The sequence below is a fragment of the Schistocerca serialis genome, chromosome 5, assembly GCF_023864345.2.
Source record: "Schistocerca serialis cubense isolate TAMUIC-IGC-003099 chromosome 5, iqSchSeri2.2, whole genome shotgun sequence".
Classification (NCBI taxonomy): Eukaryota; Metazoa; Arthropoda; class Insecta; order Orthoptera; family Acrididae; genus Schistocerca; species Schistocerca serialis.
This window is the reverse complement of record NC_064642.1, coordinates 65,358,857-65,377,123: the sequence shown is the minus strand read 5'-3', so window position 1 is coordinate 65,377,123 and position 18,267 is coordinate 65,358,857. Positions and strand designations below refer to the sequence as shown.

Below are 18,267 nucleotides of genomic sequence, written 5' to 3'. Positions count from 1 at the left end.
AGAAGTAAAGCAGTGAGGACCGGGCGTGAGTCGTGCTTCGGTAGCTCAGATGATAGAGCACTTGCCTGCGTAAGGCAAAGGTTCCGAGTTCGAGTCTCGGTCGGGCACACAGTTTTAATCTGCCAGGAAGTTCTGAATAGCTGTCTTCAGTTCATCAATGGTTTTGGGGTTATTACCGTACACATTGCCTTTAATATAGCCCCTACAAAAAGGAGTCGCATATGCTCAGATCCGCAGAATATGGCTGCCAATCGACGCCAATTCCAGTGGCCTCTGGGCACCCCAGAACCAGAACGCAGTGCCAAAGTGCTCCTCCAGGTAATTAAACACTCTTCTGCGTCGATGGGCTCGAGCTCCGTCTTGCATGAACCACATCTTGTCTAAATCAGAGTCACTTTGAATAATGGGGACGAAATTTTCTTCAAAAACCTTCAAGCACTCTTCTGTAGTCACCGTGTCATCAAGGAATATTGCACCGATTGTTTCCTGATTGGGCATTGCGCACCACACAGTCACCCATTGTGGGTGAAGAGACTTCTCGATCGTGAAATGCGAATTCTCAGTCCCTCAGATGCGCCAATTTTGCTAACTGGTGAATTCATGCAAAGGAAAGTGTGCTTCGTCGCTAAACCAGACAACAATGAGCATACTAATTTCCATTATGCCCCGCTGCCAACCGTGCAGATTGAACGTCCCAACACAAACTCTTCAGAAGTTATGACGATTTTATTTCATATACTTCAATAACTGTCACCCTGTAATTACTAGCTGACTCAAGTGAAGACATGCGGTAACAGAATGATTACGTTCCAGTAAACATGGACATACAAGATAATTTCGAATATGTTATTACGAGTCCCCACTGACTTGAGTAGGAAATATTGTTCTAGTTCGTACAGTATTAAAATCTGTTCAATGTCCGCACCTGGTAGCTGAGTGGTCAGCGAGACGGAACGTCATACTAAACGGCCCAGGTTCGATTCCCGGCTGGGTGGGACAATTTCTCCGATCACGAACTGGGTGTTGTGTTGCCCTTATCATCATCCTCTCATTCCCCATCTACTCGCAAGCCGCTGAAGTGGCGTCAACTCGAAAGACTTGCACCAAGCGAACGTTCCACCCGACGGGAGACGCTAGACACTCGGCATATCCATTTCCATCTGTTCGATTATTCCCCACTTAATTGACTTAGAATATACTCCGTCGCCTATTTGAACAAACAGACAAAAAATTCACAAATACTTCTGCAACTTCTCTCGCTTCCCGCGCCCGGGTTCCCGGGTTCGATTCCCGGCGGGGTCAGAGATTTTCTCTGCCTCGTGATGGCTGGGTGTTCTGTGCTGTCCTTAGGTTAGTTAGGTTTAAGTAGTTCTAAGTTCTAGGGGACTTATGACCACAGCAGTTGAGTCCCATAGTGCTCAGAGCCATTTTTGAACTTCTGCAACTTCCATGTTGCAGTTCATTGTACGCTCCTGCCTGTACCGTGGTCGCTTTCGCATGCAATACTGCACGCGTCTCTGCAGTAATGCAAAAGTATTTCAAAATACCCCCAGAATTGTCTTACACATCATGACAAGACTGACCATTCACTCCTGCAGTTATTAAACCGTACGAACGGGAGACCCGCACACATCTGTTGTGAGATGACCTCAGACAACAAATTCGAGAAGACTGTGGTCCGGTGGTCTTGGAGATCACGGTACAGCCCTTGCTGGGCCAATCCATCTTGGACTCTATTGACGCGTTAGATGTTGCCTTACATCAGCAGCAAAATGTTTTGGTGCTCCACTGTGCGTCAGTCACACTATGACTATGGTGAGATTCCATCCCTACCAGTTGGTGATTTATTCTGAAACTTAACCCTTCAAAGGTACCCTGGTGTCAATAGCTTCAACTCAAAATTAAGTTTGGTATCATGTGTCACCACCAAGTAATATTGCTCGATAAAGCTTGGACTATACCCACAAAAAACTGCTATAGTAGAGTATAGAAGGTAAGTTAAAAAGCAGGCAATGAGAAAAATAGAAATGACACTCTTATTCAAAGACAATCATTACTCTGAAGTCACCGCTATTCATGATCGTACTCTGAACGTGACCAAAAGGTTTTCAGTGGCATTTGTGATCAGCATGGACGACAGTGCATGGTGTTCAACATGCTCCCACTCTGGCCATGAGTTCGGTTATTGGGCGTTCCATTCCTCCACTAGTGTCGTTGACAATTACTGGATAGTCATTCGTGGATGTGGACCAGTTGCAGTTCGTCCCCACAACGCATCCCACACTTGCTCTATGGGTTTTAAATCTGTGGAACGGACAGGCCACTCCATTCGAAGAATATCCTCCAATTCCAAAAGCTCCTCCCACTGTCTGTTCGATGTTGCCAAGTACTGTCATGAAGTTTGAGCCTGAATGCAGCCCTTGAAAGACGCACATGGGGATGAAGTTGACGGTGTCTGTACTGTGTTCAGATATTTGGTGGTCAGTGCGCCCATGTAACCCAAAGCCTCTCAACACAACAGGTGGACCACCAAAAAGATCAGGTTCTACACTGTTCCTGTGCGAATTGCGTCTTTTCACCTCCCGCCATATGAAGGTATCACCAGCATTGTGGAACATTACCGTTTTCGTGCTATGTACGTTGTTGAATGGATTACTGACCCCAATATCCATGAACACGGTAGACTCCCTGGTCAACATCATCGTGATATTGTACTCCTTGCTTGTGTGCATCGCTTCAGGGCTGCATTCGGCCCTAATCAATTTTTTGGATGACAATGAGCGACCACATGGCAGGTGGAGTATCTCTTGGAACGGGAGGATATTCGGCAGATGGACTGGCCTCTCCGTTTCCCTCACCTAAATCTCATAGACAATGTGCGCAACAGGTCCACATGCACCAACCACCATCCAACAGTTGACAACCGCTCTGTTGGATGAATGGATCACCCTACCACAAGAACTCATTGCCGACCTTGTGGCCAATATGGGAGCACGTTGCAGAGTGTGTACAGCCGTCTGTGGTGATCACACACACTATTATGAATCATGTCCTGCCTTTTGTACTGATCAGGGAACCATCACGAATCGCGGTGACTTCAGCCTAGTTATTGTCTTTCAATAAAGGTATCAGTGACATCTTGGGTTGTCGGGTGTTCTGCCGGATATCAGCGTCGTACTTGCACGAGGACAGCTGCAGCACTCCACAAATAGAAGAACTGAAGGCGTGGACATGGAGAACGATCCCCATACAGAGTTCCAGGGGCACCAGACCGAAGGTGGAACGCCTAGGGTCGGGACTGACGGCCGCGGACCACAGAGGGAACATCTAGAACGTCAACAGACCGAAAATGGAACGTCAACGCTCCAGCAGATCACAGTGAGCGGGGGAGGACCACAGGGGGGAATGCCTGGTACCACAGACGGCATTGCAAACGCACCAGACCGAAGATGGAACACCCAGGAGCGTGTCTGTCGGGCGCGGATCGCAAAGAGAACACCCAGGACTGCAGCGGACGGAAAAGGGAACGGCAATGCTCCAGAAGATCGCAGCGAGAGGGCGCGGAACCGCAAAGGGAGCGCCTGGTGAGGGGGGAAAGGCCACAGGCATAAATACTGGACCAGGTCCACTCGAGGAGTAGTCTCAGGTCGCACCTGACGAAGGTAATGAGTTACGCTACCGAAATATCGTGCAAGTACGACGCTGATATACGGCAGAACACCTAACAACCCAGGATGGGATTAGATAGCCGGGAAAGCCTGAAGAATTACAAAGGTATCATTGCCGTTCGTCTCGTTGTCTATTTCTTTCAGTTAACTTCTGTACTGTTCTGTAGCAGTCTCTACGTATGACGCAAGTTCCGTCCAGCTCTGTCACTTGTCAGTGATACATCATATGAAATTAACTTTCTTGCTCAGATTTTGAACACCAGTGAATTTGTCCTATCTAGGTCAATATTTCATATTGAAGTCAATGCTGGCTCGTCATTATCTCGCAAACGGCTCGCTTGGAGACTCACGTTAATGGTACTTTTAGTTTATACTACTGTATACTTTCACTCGCATCAGTCTTCGCTATTAATTAAGATATCTCCGATATTGTGCGCTGATAATGTAACTCTAATAACATTGCGATCTAGGATATGGTTTTGTTTACATGATGTTTTGAAGTATGAAGTTTGTACACGTTTCTTAGGAATGTGATAAATGTGATAATGTCAGAAAAACCGTTGATTCCGCCTGACCGTAAGCAGTGGTTCACTTGTTACACGATATGTATGTTGGAGGAACTTGTACATTTCTTGAGCCGATTTGGAACAAGAGCTCTCGTAATTTTATGTGTAAATCTCTCCGTTATACGCAGCACGTTTCTTGTCAAGTTTCCCGTTGTAGTTTCTTGTGCACTACTGCGATCCTAAGGCGCCGTCTAAATAAAACCGTGAAAATTGTGCAGCCCTTCTTTTGAAATTTTCTGTCTTTTTTAAGTAATCTAACTTGGTAAGAGTCCCAGGCCGTTGAACGAGGGTTTTTAAAGCGACCGCGTTAGTGCGTCAGTTACACTTCTTCATGATTCTTCCACTAAATTTCGTATCAACATGAAAGGAAGACAGTAACTGAGAAGACGTGAGACCAGTTTCCAGCGTGTCACCCATGTTATTCAATCTGAATATAAAGAAAACAGTAAAGGAAACCAAGGAGAAATTTGGAAAAGGAGAAAGAAGTTAAGGATTTGTGATTACCGATGACACTGAAATTCTCAAAGAAAAGATTTGTTGAACCGATTGGATAGTGTGCTAGAAGAAGCTATGAAGTGAACATAAAATAAAGTAAGGGATTCGGAATATAGCCGAATTAAAACAGAGTATCTGAGGCAAGTAGATTACGGAACCCGACAAAAGATTAGTAGATGAGTATCGCTATTTTGGCAGCAAAATTAATTGACCGTGGGTGAAATACATGGGAAGTAAAATGCTGACCAGAAGTAGCAGGAAAAGCTTTCCTGAAAAAGATAAATTTGCTTTCGTCGAACATTAACTTTAGTGCTACAAAGTGTTTCCTGGAATTACATGTCTCGAGGTTGGGTTGTGATTGCAATGAAACGTGGACGATGCACACTATAGCCAAGAAGATTTCGAAAGTTTGGGTCCGCCGTTTAACTAATGAAAAGGTACTCTGAATTCAACAGGAGGGAAGATAAATTTAGGGCAAAACGAAGTGATAGCTTGTTAGGACACGTCCAGACGTATCGAGTCGTAATTAATACAGTAATGCAGGAAATTGTGAGGCAAAATTTTGGGGGAGGCCTAGGTTTAACAACAGCAAGCAGATTCAAGTTGACGTAGATTTCTTTAGTTTTGTAGAAATCAGGGAACTAGTACAAATCAACAGGCGCCGAAGGCTGAGTCCAAGCAGTATTCGGACTGAAGACCGCAACATCAAGAACTACATAACACATTCGTTCTGCATTATCTAAATATGTACTAGAAATATACACAGCTGCCAGTAAGTTTTGTAATGTGCATGAGACAAAGGACATGCTTGTCATTCAAACAGCCATTCAGTCTTTTGCATTCCGAAGGTAGTTCGTCCTAGTATTTCTATGTTGACTTATTTGATTTATTCGTTTTTATTTTATTATATATTCCTTTCTTTTTTTTCGTTTACTGATGCGAGGGAAGGTGAGGTGCAGTGAGCAAAGTAGCTGCGTAGGTGACAATGAAACAAAGTGTAATATTACAGCAAATGACAAACAGTTGTTCATTAAATCAGTTACTGTCTTTGTTACTTCTTCCTTGAACGCTGTGTGACTTGTCGCTTATAACAAGCGTCCCTATTTGATTACACCAACCAGCCACGCGTGGCATTTCATTGGCGATGTTCAAAAGGAGAAAGACTGCTGAGACCACAACGATCGTCCAGTCTGGGGTTGTATTAAATATATTAATGGGTTTGGAAAATGTTTGACAGTACTAGTTTAAGTTAGCGCTGCTGCACGGAAGTGACCGGTGGATTGAGGAATTGCCGGTGGATTGAGGAGCGGCCATTAACAGAGGGCACATGACGATGCAGCGGTAAGGCAACGGGCATCTATGAACCTACGTCTACAGCCAAAATCACCAAACCACTGTTGTAAGTGGGTAGCAGACGATACGTCCAAGTACAAAATAAATTTCAAGTGTGTGTGAAATCTTATGGGACTTAACTGCTAAGGTCATCAGTCCCTAAGCTTACACACTACTTAACCTAAGTCATCCTAAGGACAAACACACAATCCCATGTGCGAGGGAGGACTCGAACCTCCGCCGGGATCAGCCGCACAGTCCAAGATTACAGCGCCTGAGACCGCTCGGCTAATCCCGCGCGGCGTCCCAGTACACACATACCGAAAATTTAGGTTATACTTTTATATCGCGGAAAATTTCAGTTCTTGCCTGCGTTATATAGAGGCAAGATCACTGCGCCACGATTAGGCTCTTGCAATGTTTTTTTATATTGAATCTAATTCAAATTCACGTAGAAAGGTGGTGTAATGACACAACCACTGTGTAAAGCGATTAGCAATACATCAAGATTTGTGACATATTTGGGTGTTTTCGAGTTTTAACTACATCCATAGAAGATCTTGTTTTGTTAATTTGGAATGACTGAAGAAGTTTAGATGGGACCGGTTTTTTAAATTGAGTGTGCGAAATATTTACGCAGAACTTGAACTGCTTTTCCCCTTTTAATTTACATAACTTCTGTGGGTTTGCTGATCTCAAGAAATCGTCGTGGTTACGATTTTCCTTGGCTTTCTTCTTATCAGGCCGATTCTGATGATTATTTCAGGGCTTGGTGGTTACTTAAAGATAGGTAATTTGAGGTGGATTATATTAATACCCCTTGCTGTGAGATCTCCCTTGGAAATAGCGTGGCCTCAGTGCTCTCAGGTTCATTTTCTGACAGTAATACAAACTGCTTTTATTCTAAAAAAAAAAAAGGATTGAGGGTACTCCGACATGGGATATAATGCAGCGAAAATTAGTTATAACTGAATCATGGGATACCACCCGTCTCCTTTTAGCCATGACGTCATCAACATGTCGAACTAAAAAAAAAGTGGTATCGGACTCTTCAGTTGACTTTACAGCTCAAATGAAGCAGGCGATACCGACCGAGAAACAAACTAGCATACAAGAGAAAATGGTATCGAACACTTCAGTTTACATCACCTCAAATGAAGCATGCGATTTGAGCGTACGCATTTCCGTTTAGCACTACCATCGCCCACTATTAGCTGGCGAAGGCACCACATGCTTGTCGAACTGGCTGCTAGCGATTCAGCTGTCGAGAACGTTTGCAGCAGCTTCGAAATGCTTGAAACAGTCAATGACATCGATTTTCCCACGAAAACTGCACTGGTATCGTTCGTATTGCAATTACCAACACGAAAAAATTTTAAAAAAAATTTATGTCTGTGAAATAAATCTTTGCACTCTTCCAAGTTCTCAACATCGTAAAAAAATTACTTTGGCGACGAAAAAGTTTAGGGATACGCATCCCCCAGCGTTCCCCCAGAATAACAGCACTGGTAATACATAATACCGAGGATAGTAAAAGCCCTTAGACAGGACACACCCGGTAACAATCTTTGTCTTTAGGAAACTGAGTGTAACTATGTTGGAAGTCAAACAAAACGGGATTATTTCACATCAAGAACTTAGAATAGATATTTTGCTCGTTTCTTACAATGTTTAACAAAATGTGGGACATCCCCACTTCCTACAGCTAAACAACGCAATCTTAGTTGCTAAATCCGAAACACTGGGGAAGTTACGAAGGAAACAACTGATTATATATAGATTTTGCGATCGTGGGGATCCACAGCCTGTAAGCATGTACTAAAAAAGTGCATTGTTCATTGAAGTGTTTGTGTAGTTAGCTTGGAGTGAATGAACAAGTTTAGGTGGGGCCGATTTTTTAAAGTGAGAGTACGAAATACACTTATTTATGTAGAAGCTGAGCCATTTCTCATTTTGGTTTTATATAATTTCGTGGGTTCAGATGTCAGGCAGCAGAACTTAGAGCATGTAAACGATGGAGTACGACTTTTGGTTCTATATATGTGACGTGAAAAAATGTGATGAGCACGATATGTAATATATAACGTACCAAATATGCTTGATAATGGCTCACGACCGAAATTAGCTAAAAGCACGATTTCAGTACAGCACAATACATCCCACAACGGACAATGTATTCTCTTAGTAATTCTATATACTTTCAGTATGTTCTGACTGGATTCTCACGGACATTGCACCACCTAAAAAGGCTGTGATCTTGTGCTGACTCACACTGTTGGGCGAACTACCCCTCTCTCATACTTTGTTGAAGTTTGGTTGCTGTGCTGAATACTCACCTCGAAACTGCCCGTCTTCGGATTCATGTCCATCAGTGCGTAGTCTGCTATCCGGTCACCGTTCTCGTCGATAGTCACATTTCCGGTGATTCCTGAACAAAAAGAAAGTTTTCTTTGTAATTTTACTTCTCAACAGCACCCATAATATTCTGGCAGTGTTTCCGAAAGATTGGACAGGCTCTAGACAGCAAAAGACACAAAGAACCGCCCCCGATCATCGGAGGAGCACTATGCATTACTTTTCATTTAGACGGCGGCACTTTAAATTTAAATTTCAACCAGTTCTTATCTGGCATGAATAGTTGTAAATATCGGTATAGGTCTAACAAGGCGAAGGCCTCAGACACGACCAACCGATTCTGCTCACATTTGGTAGGTCGCTTATGTACAACCTAAAACGAAGGAATCTAAGATGTTTTGGGTCAACACCCCCGCGTTTTTGAGAAAATCTCCCTAAAGGTTATGACTAGCGATCGACTCAAAGTTGGCGGGATCGATAGATAATTGTAAATAGAGCATTTTCATCATCAGGTATGGAGTCCGAAGACGCATACTTTTCCAGAAATAGAGGTAAGAAACTTTTACAACTGCCGCTTCTGTACCCACATGGTCAACGCTTTTCGCCGACAGCACCGATAGCGCAACGGCCAAGGTAACTGGCTGCGAATCTCGAAGAAACGATGTGGATCTTATTCTTTTGGTTTGTATTTTTCCATATCTCAATTGATAGGGATAGGAGGGTTAACAAGGTAAGTCAATCAACAAGGAATGATAATAAGGTAGGCAAATAAATTTCTCTAACCTCTTGGAATAGTAAACAACGAAAATGTTACTCCAGGTCACTTTACAATGGCTCTTCCAGTCACTGTTACGTGTCCTCACTTTTCTTCGAACAACTAGATGGATGGTACTTGTCATATAAACATTCGAAACAAATATACTCACGGCACCAAGGGCATCTAATGAATGCAATCTTTCGACAGCTACACTGTTCCTTCCCTATGATATGACGAAGAGGCAACCGGGGCAACGTAACTCTCTCTGCGTGCATTCTATCCCGTGCCTCGCTGTAAACAAGCGTCGGACGATTGGCTATCTGTGATCCCTCGTGAGGAAGTCGCAGCCCTTTTACTCGGAGTTGTTTTCATGTAACAAGGCTTAAAAGTTTAATACTTTACTAACTCACGGCGTTTAGGAAATTAGTTTGCCTACCTTATTATTATCATTCCTTATTAATTTACTTACCTTGTTAACCCCCCTATCCCTATTAATTGAGATAGGGAAAAATACAAACGAAAATAATAAAATCCGCTAGGTTTCTTCGAGATTCGAACCCGGGTTTTCCGATTCCCAGCCAGTTACCTGTTACCTTGGCCGTGGCGCTTTTTCTTCTTCTTCTTCTTTTTTTTTTTTTGTTCAACATAGTTCTTTGCGTTTGGTCTGGGCGGACGTCACAAGACTTCCGTTCAAGTTGATCGTAGATTACTTGACTCATTTTTTTTTTTTTTTTTTTTTTTTTTTTTTTTTTTTTTTTTTTTTTTTTTTTTTTACAGAGAGCACGCAGTCCTCTGACCGAACACGCTGAGCTACCGTGCCGGCAATTTTTTAAATCTCATTTTGTTCGTTTTCGTTCGTTGTATCTGCTCTGGGCGGACGTCGAAAGACACCCGTTTCAGTTCGTTGTTGATCCATTAACTCAGTTTTTTTTTTTATTACAGAGGACAGCTAGCCCTCTGAGCAAACACGCTGAGCTACTGTGCCGGCATGCTATCGGCGCTGTAGGCGACAGGCGTTAACCATGTGGGTACACACGCGGCAGTTGTAAAACTGTCTTACCTCGATTTCTGGAAAAGTATGCGTTTTCGAACCCCATACCTCCTGATGAAAAATGCTCTATTTACAATTATATATTGATCCCGCCAATTTTGAGTCGATCGCTCGTCATAACCTTTAGGGAGATTTTCTCAAAAACGTGGGGGTGTTGACCCTAAATATCTTCGATTCCTTCGTTTTAGGTTGTACACAAGTGACCTGCCAAATCTGAGTCGAATCGGTTGGCCGTCTCAGAGGCCCTCCCCTTGTAAGTGCTGAAACAATTGATTTTCATCAAATGTATACACTACAGGCCATTAACATTGATACACCAAGAAGAAATGCAGATGATAAACGGGTATTCATTGGACAAATATACTAGAACTGACATGTCATTACATTTTCACGCAGTTTGGGTGTATACATCCTGAGAAATCAGTACCCAGAACAATGACCTCTGGCCCTAACAACAGCCTTGATACGCCTGGGCATTGAGTCAAACAGAGCTTGGATGATGTGTACAGGTACAGTTGCCCATGCAGCTTCAACACGATACCACAGTTCATCAAGAGTAGTGACTGGCGTAATGTGACGAGCCAGTTGGTCGGCCACCATTGACCAGACGCTTTCAATTGGGGAGAGATCTGGAGAATGTGCTGGCCAGGGCGGCAGTAGAATATTTTCTGTATCCAGAAAGGCCCGTACAGGACCTGCAACATGGGGTCGTGCATTATCCTGCTGAAATGTAAGATTTCGCAGGGATCGAATGAAGGGTAGAGCCACGGGTCGTGACACATCTGAAATGTAACGTCCACTGTTCAAAGTGCCGTCAATGCGAACAAGAGGTGATCGAGACGTGTAATCAATGGCACCCCATACCATCACGCCGGGTGATACGCCAGTATGGTGATGACGAATACACGCTTCCAATGTGCGTTCACCGCGATGTCGCCAAACACGGATACGACCATCACGATACTGTAAACAGAACCTGGATTCATCCGAAAAAATGACGTTTTGCCATTGGTGCACCCAGGTTCGTCGTTGAGTATACCATCGCAGGCGCTCCTATCTGTGATGCAGCGTCAAGGGTAACCGCAGCCATGCTCTCCGAGCTGATAGGCCATGCTGCTGCAAACGTGTCGAACTGTTCGTGCAGATGGTTGTTGTCTTGCAAACGTCCCCATCAGTTGTTCAGGGATCGAGACATGGCTACACGATCCATTACAGCCATGTGGATAAGATTCCTGTCATTTCGATTGCTAGCGATACGAGGCCGTTGGGATCCAGCACGGCGTTCCGTATTACCCTCCTGAACCCACTGTTTCCATATTCTGCTAACAGTCATTGGATCTCGACCAACGCGAGCAGCAGTGTCGCGATACGATCAACCGCAATTGCGATAGGCTACAATTCGACCTTTATCAAAGTCGGACACGTGATGGTACGCATTTCTCCTCCTAACACGAGACATCACAACATTTTACCAGGCAACTCCGGTCAACTGCTGTTTGTGTAAATCGGTTGGAAACTTCCCTCATGTCAGCACGTTGTAGGTGTTGCCACCGGCGCCAACCTTGTGTGAATGCTCTGAAAAGATAATCATTTGTAAATCACAGTCCGCAGCTCGTGGTCGTGCGGTAGCGTTCTCGCTTCCCGCGCCCGGGTTCCCGAGTTCGATTCCCGGCGGCGTCAGCCTCGTGATCACTGGGTGTTGTGTGATGTCCTTAGGTTAGTTAGGTTTAAGTAGGTCTAAGTTCTAGGGGACTGATGACCATAGATGTTAAGTCCCATAGTGCTCAGAGCCATTTGAACCATTTTTTTGCAAATCACAGCATCTTCTTTCTGCCGGTTAAATTTCGCGTCTGTAGCACGTCATCTTCGTGGTGTAGTAATTTTAATGTCCAGTAGTGTACTGTAAACAACTCTGGAGCAGGAAAAACCTGAAGCACGGAACAGTAATGGCGTTGCATAAAAGGATACCTTTCTTCCTACGAATGAGTTATAAACAATTTCTTAAATGTCTTAATTACCTACTTCCTAATAACACTACTTTACGCAGAAGTAGAGGATCTACTCTCAATGACGTGGTTCCATGAACAACGGCAATGAATGTAGAACAAGCTGAATTAAAATACGAGGCTTATTTGGAAAGTAAGATCCGATCGGTCGCGAAAATGAAACCACAATGAAAATAAAAAATGTTTTATTTGCGACAGTTAGCTACACCTTGCAGCTACTTCTCTGCATTATTCGCCACTCCGAGATAGAAGTTTGTCGTAGCTCTGTACCAAGTTACCAACACCCTCGTCATATAACGCAGCTACCTGTGCTTTCCGCCACTTCTCTGCGCTAGCCTGTGTCAAAATGGTCCCTCAGAGCCAGCGGTACATGTGACCAGAGATAAACATTAGAGGCAGACAAGTCCGGACTGTATGATCGGTGATCAAACATTTCCCATCGAAAATGATGCAGCGGTGTCTTCACGAGAAATATCGCAGGAGGCATTCGTACTTGACGGGAGACACTATTCTCTAGACATGTTTACGTGCTCATTATTCTCTCAGAACTGAAAAAGGGGACGTGACGCAATCGGCGGGCAAACTAGAAGCACTGCCCAACACATCTGTGAAAAGCTTCATCGGATTTTAAGTGTGGTTTTCATTTCACGATCGACAGGACCATACTTCTGAATAACCCTACTATTTAAGATCTACGATAATATTTCAAAGAAATACTTACAAAATTAACAACCAATAACCAATGTTCTGCTAAAAACCTGCGAGTAACTGCAAGCAACATCTGTACTTGTACTCTGTTTTTTTCGAACTAAGCCGATCATCCTAAACAAAGTATTTTGCAGGTGACTCTTGAGACAGCTACATAGCCATGACAATTTTCTACAACAGTGTTTACTGAACGTGAATTTCAAGGACAACTGTAACACAGAACAGTGTAATCTGTGATAGGTCATGAATTTGATCGCGAGGATTGCGTAAGAAAAAAGTCCATTTGAAATTTTCGTTCTTCCGAACGCCATGTGAGAGACACTATGTGTACTCGTATTTTGTCAAACCTATTTCCCGGTCGGAGTGGCCGAGTGGTTCTAGGCGCTTCAGTCTGGAACCGCGCGACTGCTACGGTGGCAGGTTCGAATCTGCCTCGGGCATGGATGTGTGTGATGTCCTTAGGTTAGTTAGGTTTAAATAGTTCTAAGTCCTAGGGGACTGATGACCTCCAATGTTAAGTCTCATAGTGCTCAGAGCCATTTGAACCATTTCAAACCTATTTCTTTGCATATGGTCTTCTTGATAACCTACAGAGTAGCAAGATCTAAGACCCTATGGGAATTAACATCTGAGGTCATCAGTCCCCTAGACTTAGAACTACTTAAACCTAACTAGCCTAAGGACATCACACACATACATGCCCGAGGCAGGATTCGAACCTGCGACCGTATCAGCAGCGAGGGTCCGGACTGAAGCGCTTAGAACCGCTCGGCCACAGTGTCCGGGCGACTGCTACGGTCGCAGGTTCGAATCCTGCCTCGGGCATGGGTGTGTGTGGTGTCCTTAGGTTAGTTAGGTTTAAGTAGTTCTAAGTTCTAGGGGATTGATGACCACAGATGTTAAGTCCCATAGTGCTCAGAGCCATTTTGAACCACAGTGTCCGGCCGATAGTAACATTCTTCGGTGTGACAGGATGCCTACAAACATTAATGAACGATGATGGCCATGAAAAATTCAAAAATAAAGTGTGAATGTGGTCCATGTATTAGGCACGTTCACAGAATAAGTGTACTTGTTGCTCTAGATTTTTATATTTTTTAGAACAAAGATTTGAAAAAAAATTACAAGATATTGTTGATACAATTGTTGAACAGTTTTCGACATAATCGCCACTCTGTTGACTGGATTCGGTGAGCCGTGGTACAAGCTACTTTATGGCAACCTTGAAGAACCCTCCCACTAGATTCGTTCCCCACTTTAGAACTTATTTCTGTACCTGGTCGTCGGTTGAAAATTTAATTCCACTCAAGTGTGCATTCAGGGAGGTGAAAATATGATATCTCAAGGCACCAAGTCAGGGAAAAGCAGGACTGGTTTAAAACATCCCAACAAAGTAATTCCAAAACAGGATAGGTGACTAAGGGTGCTTGAAGACGGGCGTTGTGCAACAAGAAAACTCCGCATTTCCTTCCTGTTGTTTTCAATGCTCCTTTTGAGTTTTCGACGGTCTCACAATATCGTTGTGCATTGATGGGCTGCCCCTGAGTCAGAAATTCGACCAAAATGATGTCTTTTCGGTCGCAAAACACTGGAGCTATGAATTTTTTTCCCTAAACTGGGGTTTTGAATTCTTTGGCAGGTGGAGAATTGATGTGACGCCACTGTGACGACTGTCTTTTTGTCTCAGCTGTGGAATGAGCCACGCTCGTTTCATCTCCAGCGATAATAGATCTCAGAAAATCTCCACCTTTCAATTCAAGTCGCTCAAGAAGCTCGAGGGCGTTATTGACCTGATTTGTCTTGTGGTGCTCTGTCAGCTGTTTTGGAACTCACCTTGCGCACAGTTTCCGTATCCCAGGGTCTCTGTGAGGATCTCGAATAAGTGATTTCTGGAGAGTTGCGGAAACATTATTGAAAAGTCATCGACTGTCAATCGGCGGTCTTCACGAATAGTTTCCTCGATTTTTTGCATCAATTGATCAGTCAAAATGGAAGATCACCCATTCCTCTGTTCGTCAGCAACATATGTCCGCCTACACATAATTCCCTACACCACTTAAACAGTCTCGTTCTGTTTACAACACCTTGGTCGTAAACTGTTTTGATTCGTGGAAATATTTCTGTAGGTGTTATTCTCGTTATTCTTTCTTTGAGCAGGAAGCAGAGCACAACATGTGGCTCGTACCTGGCTGCTTTTTTTTCCGAGATCTTTCACGCAACTGGACACTACGACGTGAGTTTACGTACTACCTCCTGCCTGCAACAGTTGCTCTAATCAGGGGATCCCCCTCCACCATTCAATGTCGCCAACCCTCAAAAAACAAAAATCACAGCCAGTTTTGGACAGTACACTTACTTTTTTAACATGCATCGTACATCACAGTCTAGCATGTTGTTGTTGTTGTGGTCTTTAGTCCAGCTCGCCATGCTGCTCTATCCTGTGCAAGCTTCCAGTACCTACTGCAACCTACATCCTTCTGAATCTGTTTAGTGTATTCATCTCTTCGTCTCCCTCTTCGATTTTTAACCCCACGTTGCCCTCCAATACTAAATTAGAGATCCCTTGATGCCTCAGAATATAACCTACCAACCGATCCCTTCTTCTAGTCAATTTGTGCCATAAATTTCTCTTCTCCCCAATTCTATTCAATACATCCTCATTAGTTATTCGATCTACCCATCTAATCTTCAGCATTCTTCTCTAGCACCAAATTTCGAAAGCTTCTATTCTCTTCCTGTCCAAATTTTTATCGTCCATGTTTCACTTACATACATGGCTACACTCCATACAAATACTTTCAGAAACGACTTCCTGACGCTTAAATCTATACTCGATGTTAACAAATTTCTCTTCTTCAGAAACGCTTTCCTCGCCATTGCCAGTCTACATTTTATATCCTCCCTACTTCGACCATCATCAGTTATTTTGCTCCCCAAATAGCAAAACTTATTTACTACTTTGAGCGTCTCATTTCCTAATCTAATTTCCTCAGCATCACCTGATTTAATTCGACTACATTCCATTCTATTTTGATACAGGGTTAAATGTTTTTTTTTATGAGCAAAGACACTAACGAGACAGACATTACGGCTACTGTCTATCGTGTGACTGTGTCTGGTGCGGTTGCAGACACGTGACACCGTAAGGAAAGTAGTAAATTAGCGAAGTAGAAGAATCATTTTATCGACGATTTAGGCCGCAACTAGAGAAACTGTTGTACGTAAGCGACTCTGACGAGGGTAAGGTGGGATGGCTCCGCGATTACGAACGAGGATCTCGGAAACGACAATGACTGTCGGCTATTCGCGTATCACTGTCGTGAGCATCTGTGGAAAGTGGCTGAAGGACGGTGGAACCGCCAGCAGGCTTCAAGGTGTTGACTGCCCACGCCCCATCGCTCTGCATAGCAAGGTAGACGGCGGCCTGAGGCAGGTCTACATCTACATCCATACTCCGCAAGCCACCTGACGGTGTGTGGCGGAGGGTATCTTGAGTATCTCTATCGGTTCTCCCTTCTATTCCAGTCTCGTATTGTTCGTGGAAAGAAAGATTTTCGATATGCATCTGTGTGGGCTCTAGTGTCTCTGATTTTATCCTCATGGTCTCTTCTAGAGATATACGTAGAAGGGAGCAATATACTGCTTGACTCCTCAGTGAAGGTATGTTGTCGAAACCTCAACAAAAGCCCGTACCGAGCTACTGAGCGTCTCTCTTGCAGAGTCTTCCACTGGAGTTCATCATCTCCGTAACGCTTTCGCGATTACTAAATGATCATGTAACGAAGCGCGTTGCTCTCCGTTGGATCTTCTCTATCTCTTCTATCAACCCTATCTGGTACGGATCTCACACCGGTGAGCAGTCTACATTGAGATTCAATTGCCATTCTCTGCAGCTTGCGTCAATTTGTTGCAGATCCTCCTGCATTTCAGTACAATTTTCCATTGTTACAACCTCTCGATATACTACAGCATCATCCGCAAAAAGCCTCAGTAAACTTCCGGTGTTGTCCACAAGGTCATTTATATATGTTGTGAACAGCAACGGTCCTACGACACTCCCCTGTGGCATACCTGAAATCACTCTTACTTCGGAAGACTTCTCTCCACTGAGAATGACATGTTGCGTTCTGTTATCTAGGAACTCTTCAATCCAATCGCACAATTGGTCTGATAGTCCATATGCTCTTCCTTTGTTCACTGTGGGGAAGTGTATCGAACGCCTTGCGGGAGTCAAGAAGCACGGCATCTACCTTAGAACCCGTGTCTATGGTCCTCTGAGTCTCGTGGATGATCGTCTCTTTCGAAATCCATGATTCCTACTGAGTAGATTTCTAGTCTCCAGAAAAGTCATTATACTCGAACATAATACGTGTTCCAAAATTCTACAACTGACCGACGTTAGAGATATAGGTCTATAGTTCTGCATATCTATTAGACGTCCCTTCTTGAAAACGGGGATGGCCTGTGCCTTTTTCCAATCTTTTGGAACGCTACGCCCTTCTTGAGACCTACGGTACACCGCTGCAAGAACGGGGCCAAGATCCTTCGCGTACTCTGTGTATAATCGAACTGGTATCCCATCAGGTCCAGCGGCCTTTCCTCTTTTAAGTGATTTTAATGGTTTTTCTATCCCTCTGTTATCTAACTCGATATCTATCGTTTTGTCATCTGTGCGACAATGTAGAGAAGAAACTACCGTACAGTCTTCCTCTGCAAGCGTAAGTGCTTTGAGGCACTCCATAAATCGCACGCTGTTAAAGACGGCGGTCCGCAGCAGATGACCACTCCGTGATCCCATGTTGGCCCATCAGAATCGGCAATAACAACTGCAGTGGGCGTGGTTTCAAAATGGTTCAAATGGCTCTGAGCACTATGGGACTTAACATCTATGGTCATTAGTCCCCTAGAACTTAGAAATACTTAAACCTAACTAACCTAAGGACATCACAAACATCCATGCCCAAGGCAGGATTCGAACCTGCGACCGTAGCGGTCACGCGGTTCCAGACTGAAGCGCCTAGAACCGCGCGGCCACACCGGCCGGCGTGGGCGTGGGGTGATCGCAATTGGACAGCGCGTATGTGGCAAAGTGTCGCCTGGGCGGGTGGACCGCGTTTCTTGTTACACCAGGTCTGTGGTCGTGTTGAGATACGTCGTCACCCAGGCGAACGATTGCTCGGAAACTGCACCACGCCCCGAACTCAGGTCGGTTGAGATAGTATTGTGCTAGGGGGACGGCCACCTGAGCTTCCGTGGGACCTGTGGTTGTAACCGAAGGCATAACGACAGCATTATGCGTACCACCTGCATCCCATCGTCATGATGTCTT

At 44.2% G+C, this 18,267-nt stretch overlaps 1 protein-coding gene across 1 annotated transcript in view; it reads right to left on the bottom strand.

Moving 5' to 3' along the window:
• LOC126481079 (atrial natriuretic peptide receptor 1-like) overlaps positions 1 to 18,267 on the bottom strand; it is a 1,220,509-nt gene that overhangs the window by 587,960 nt on the left and 614,282 nt on the right. Inside the window, exon 5 of the mRNA XM_050104566.1 lies at positions 8,398 to 8,489. Coding sequence (XP_049960523.1) covers positions 8,398 to 8,489 — 92 coding nt within the window. The remainder of the gene's footprint in view (positions 1 to 8,397; positions 8,490 to 18,267) is intronic.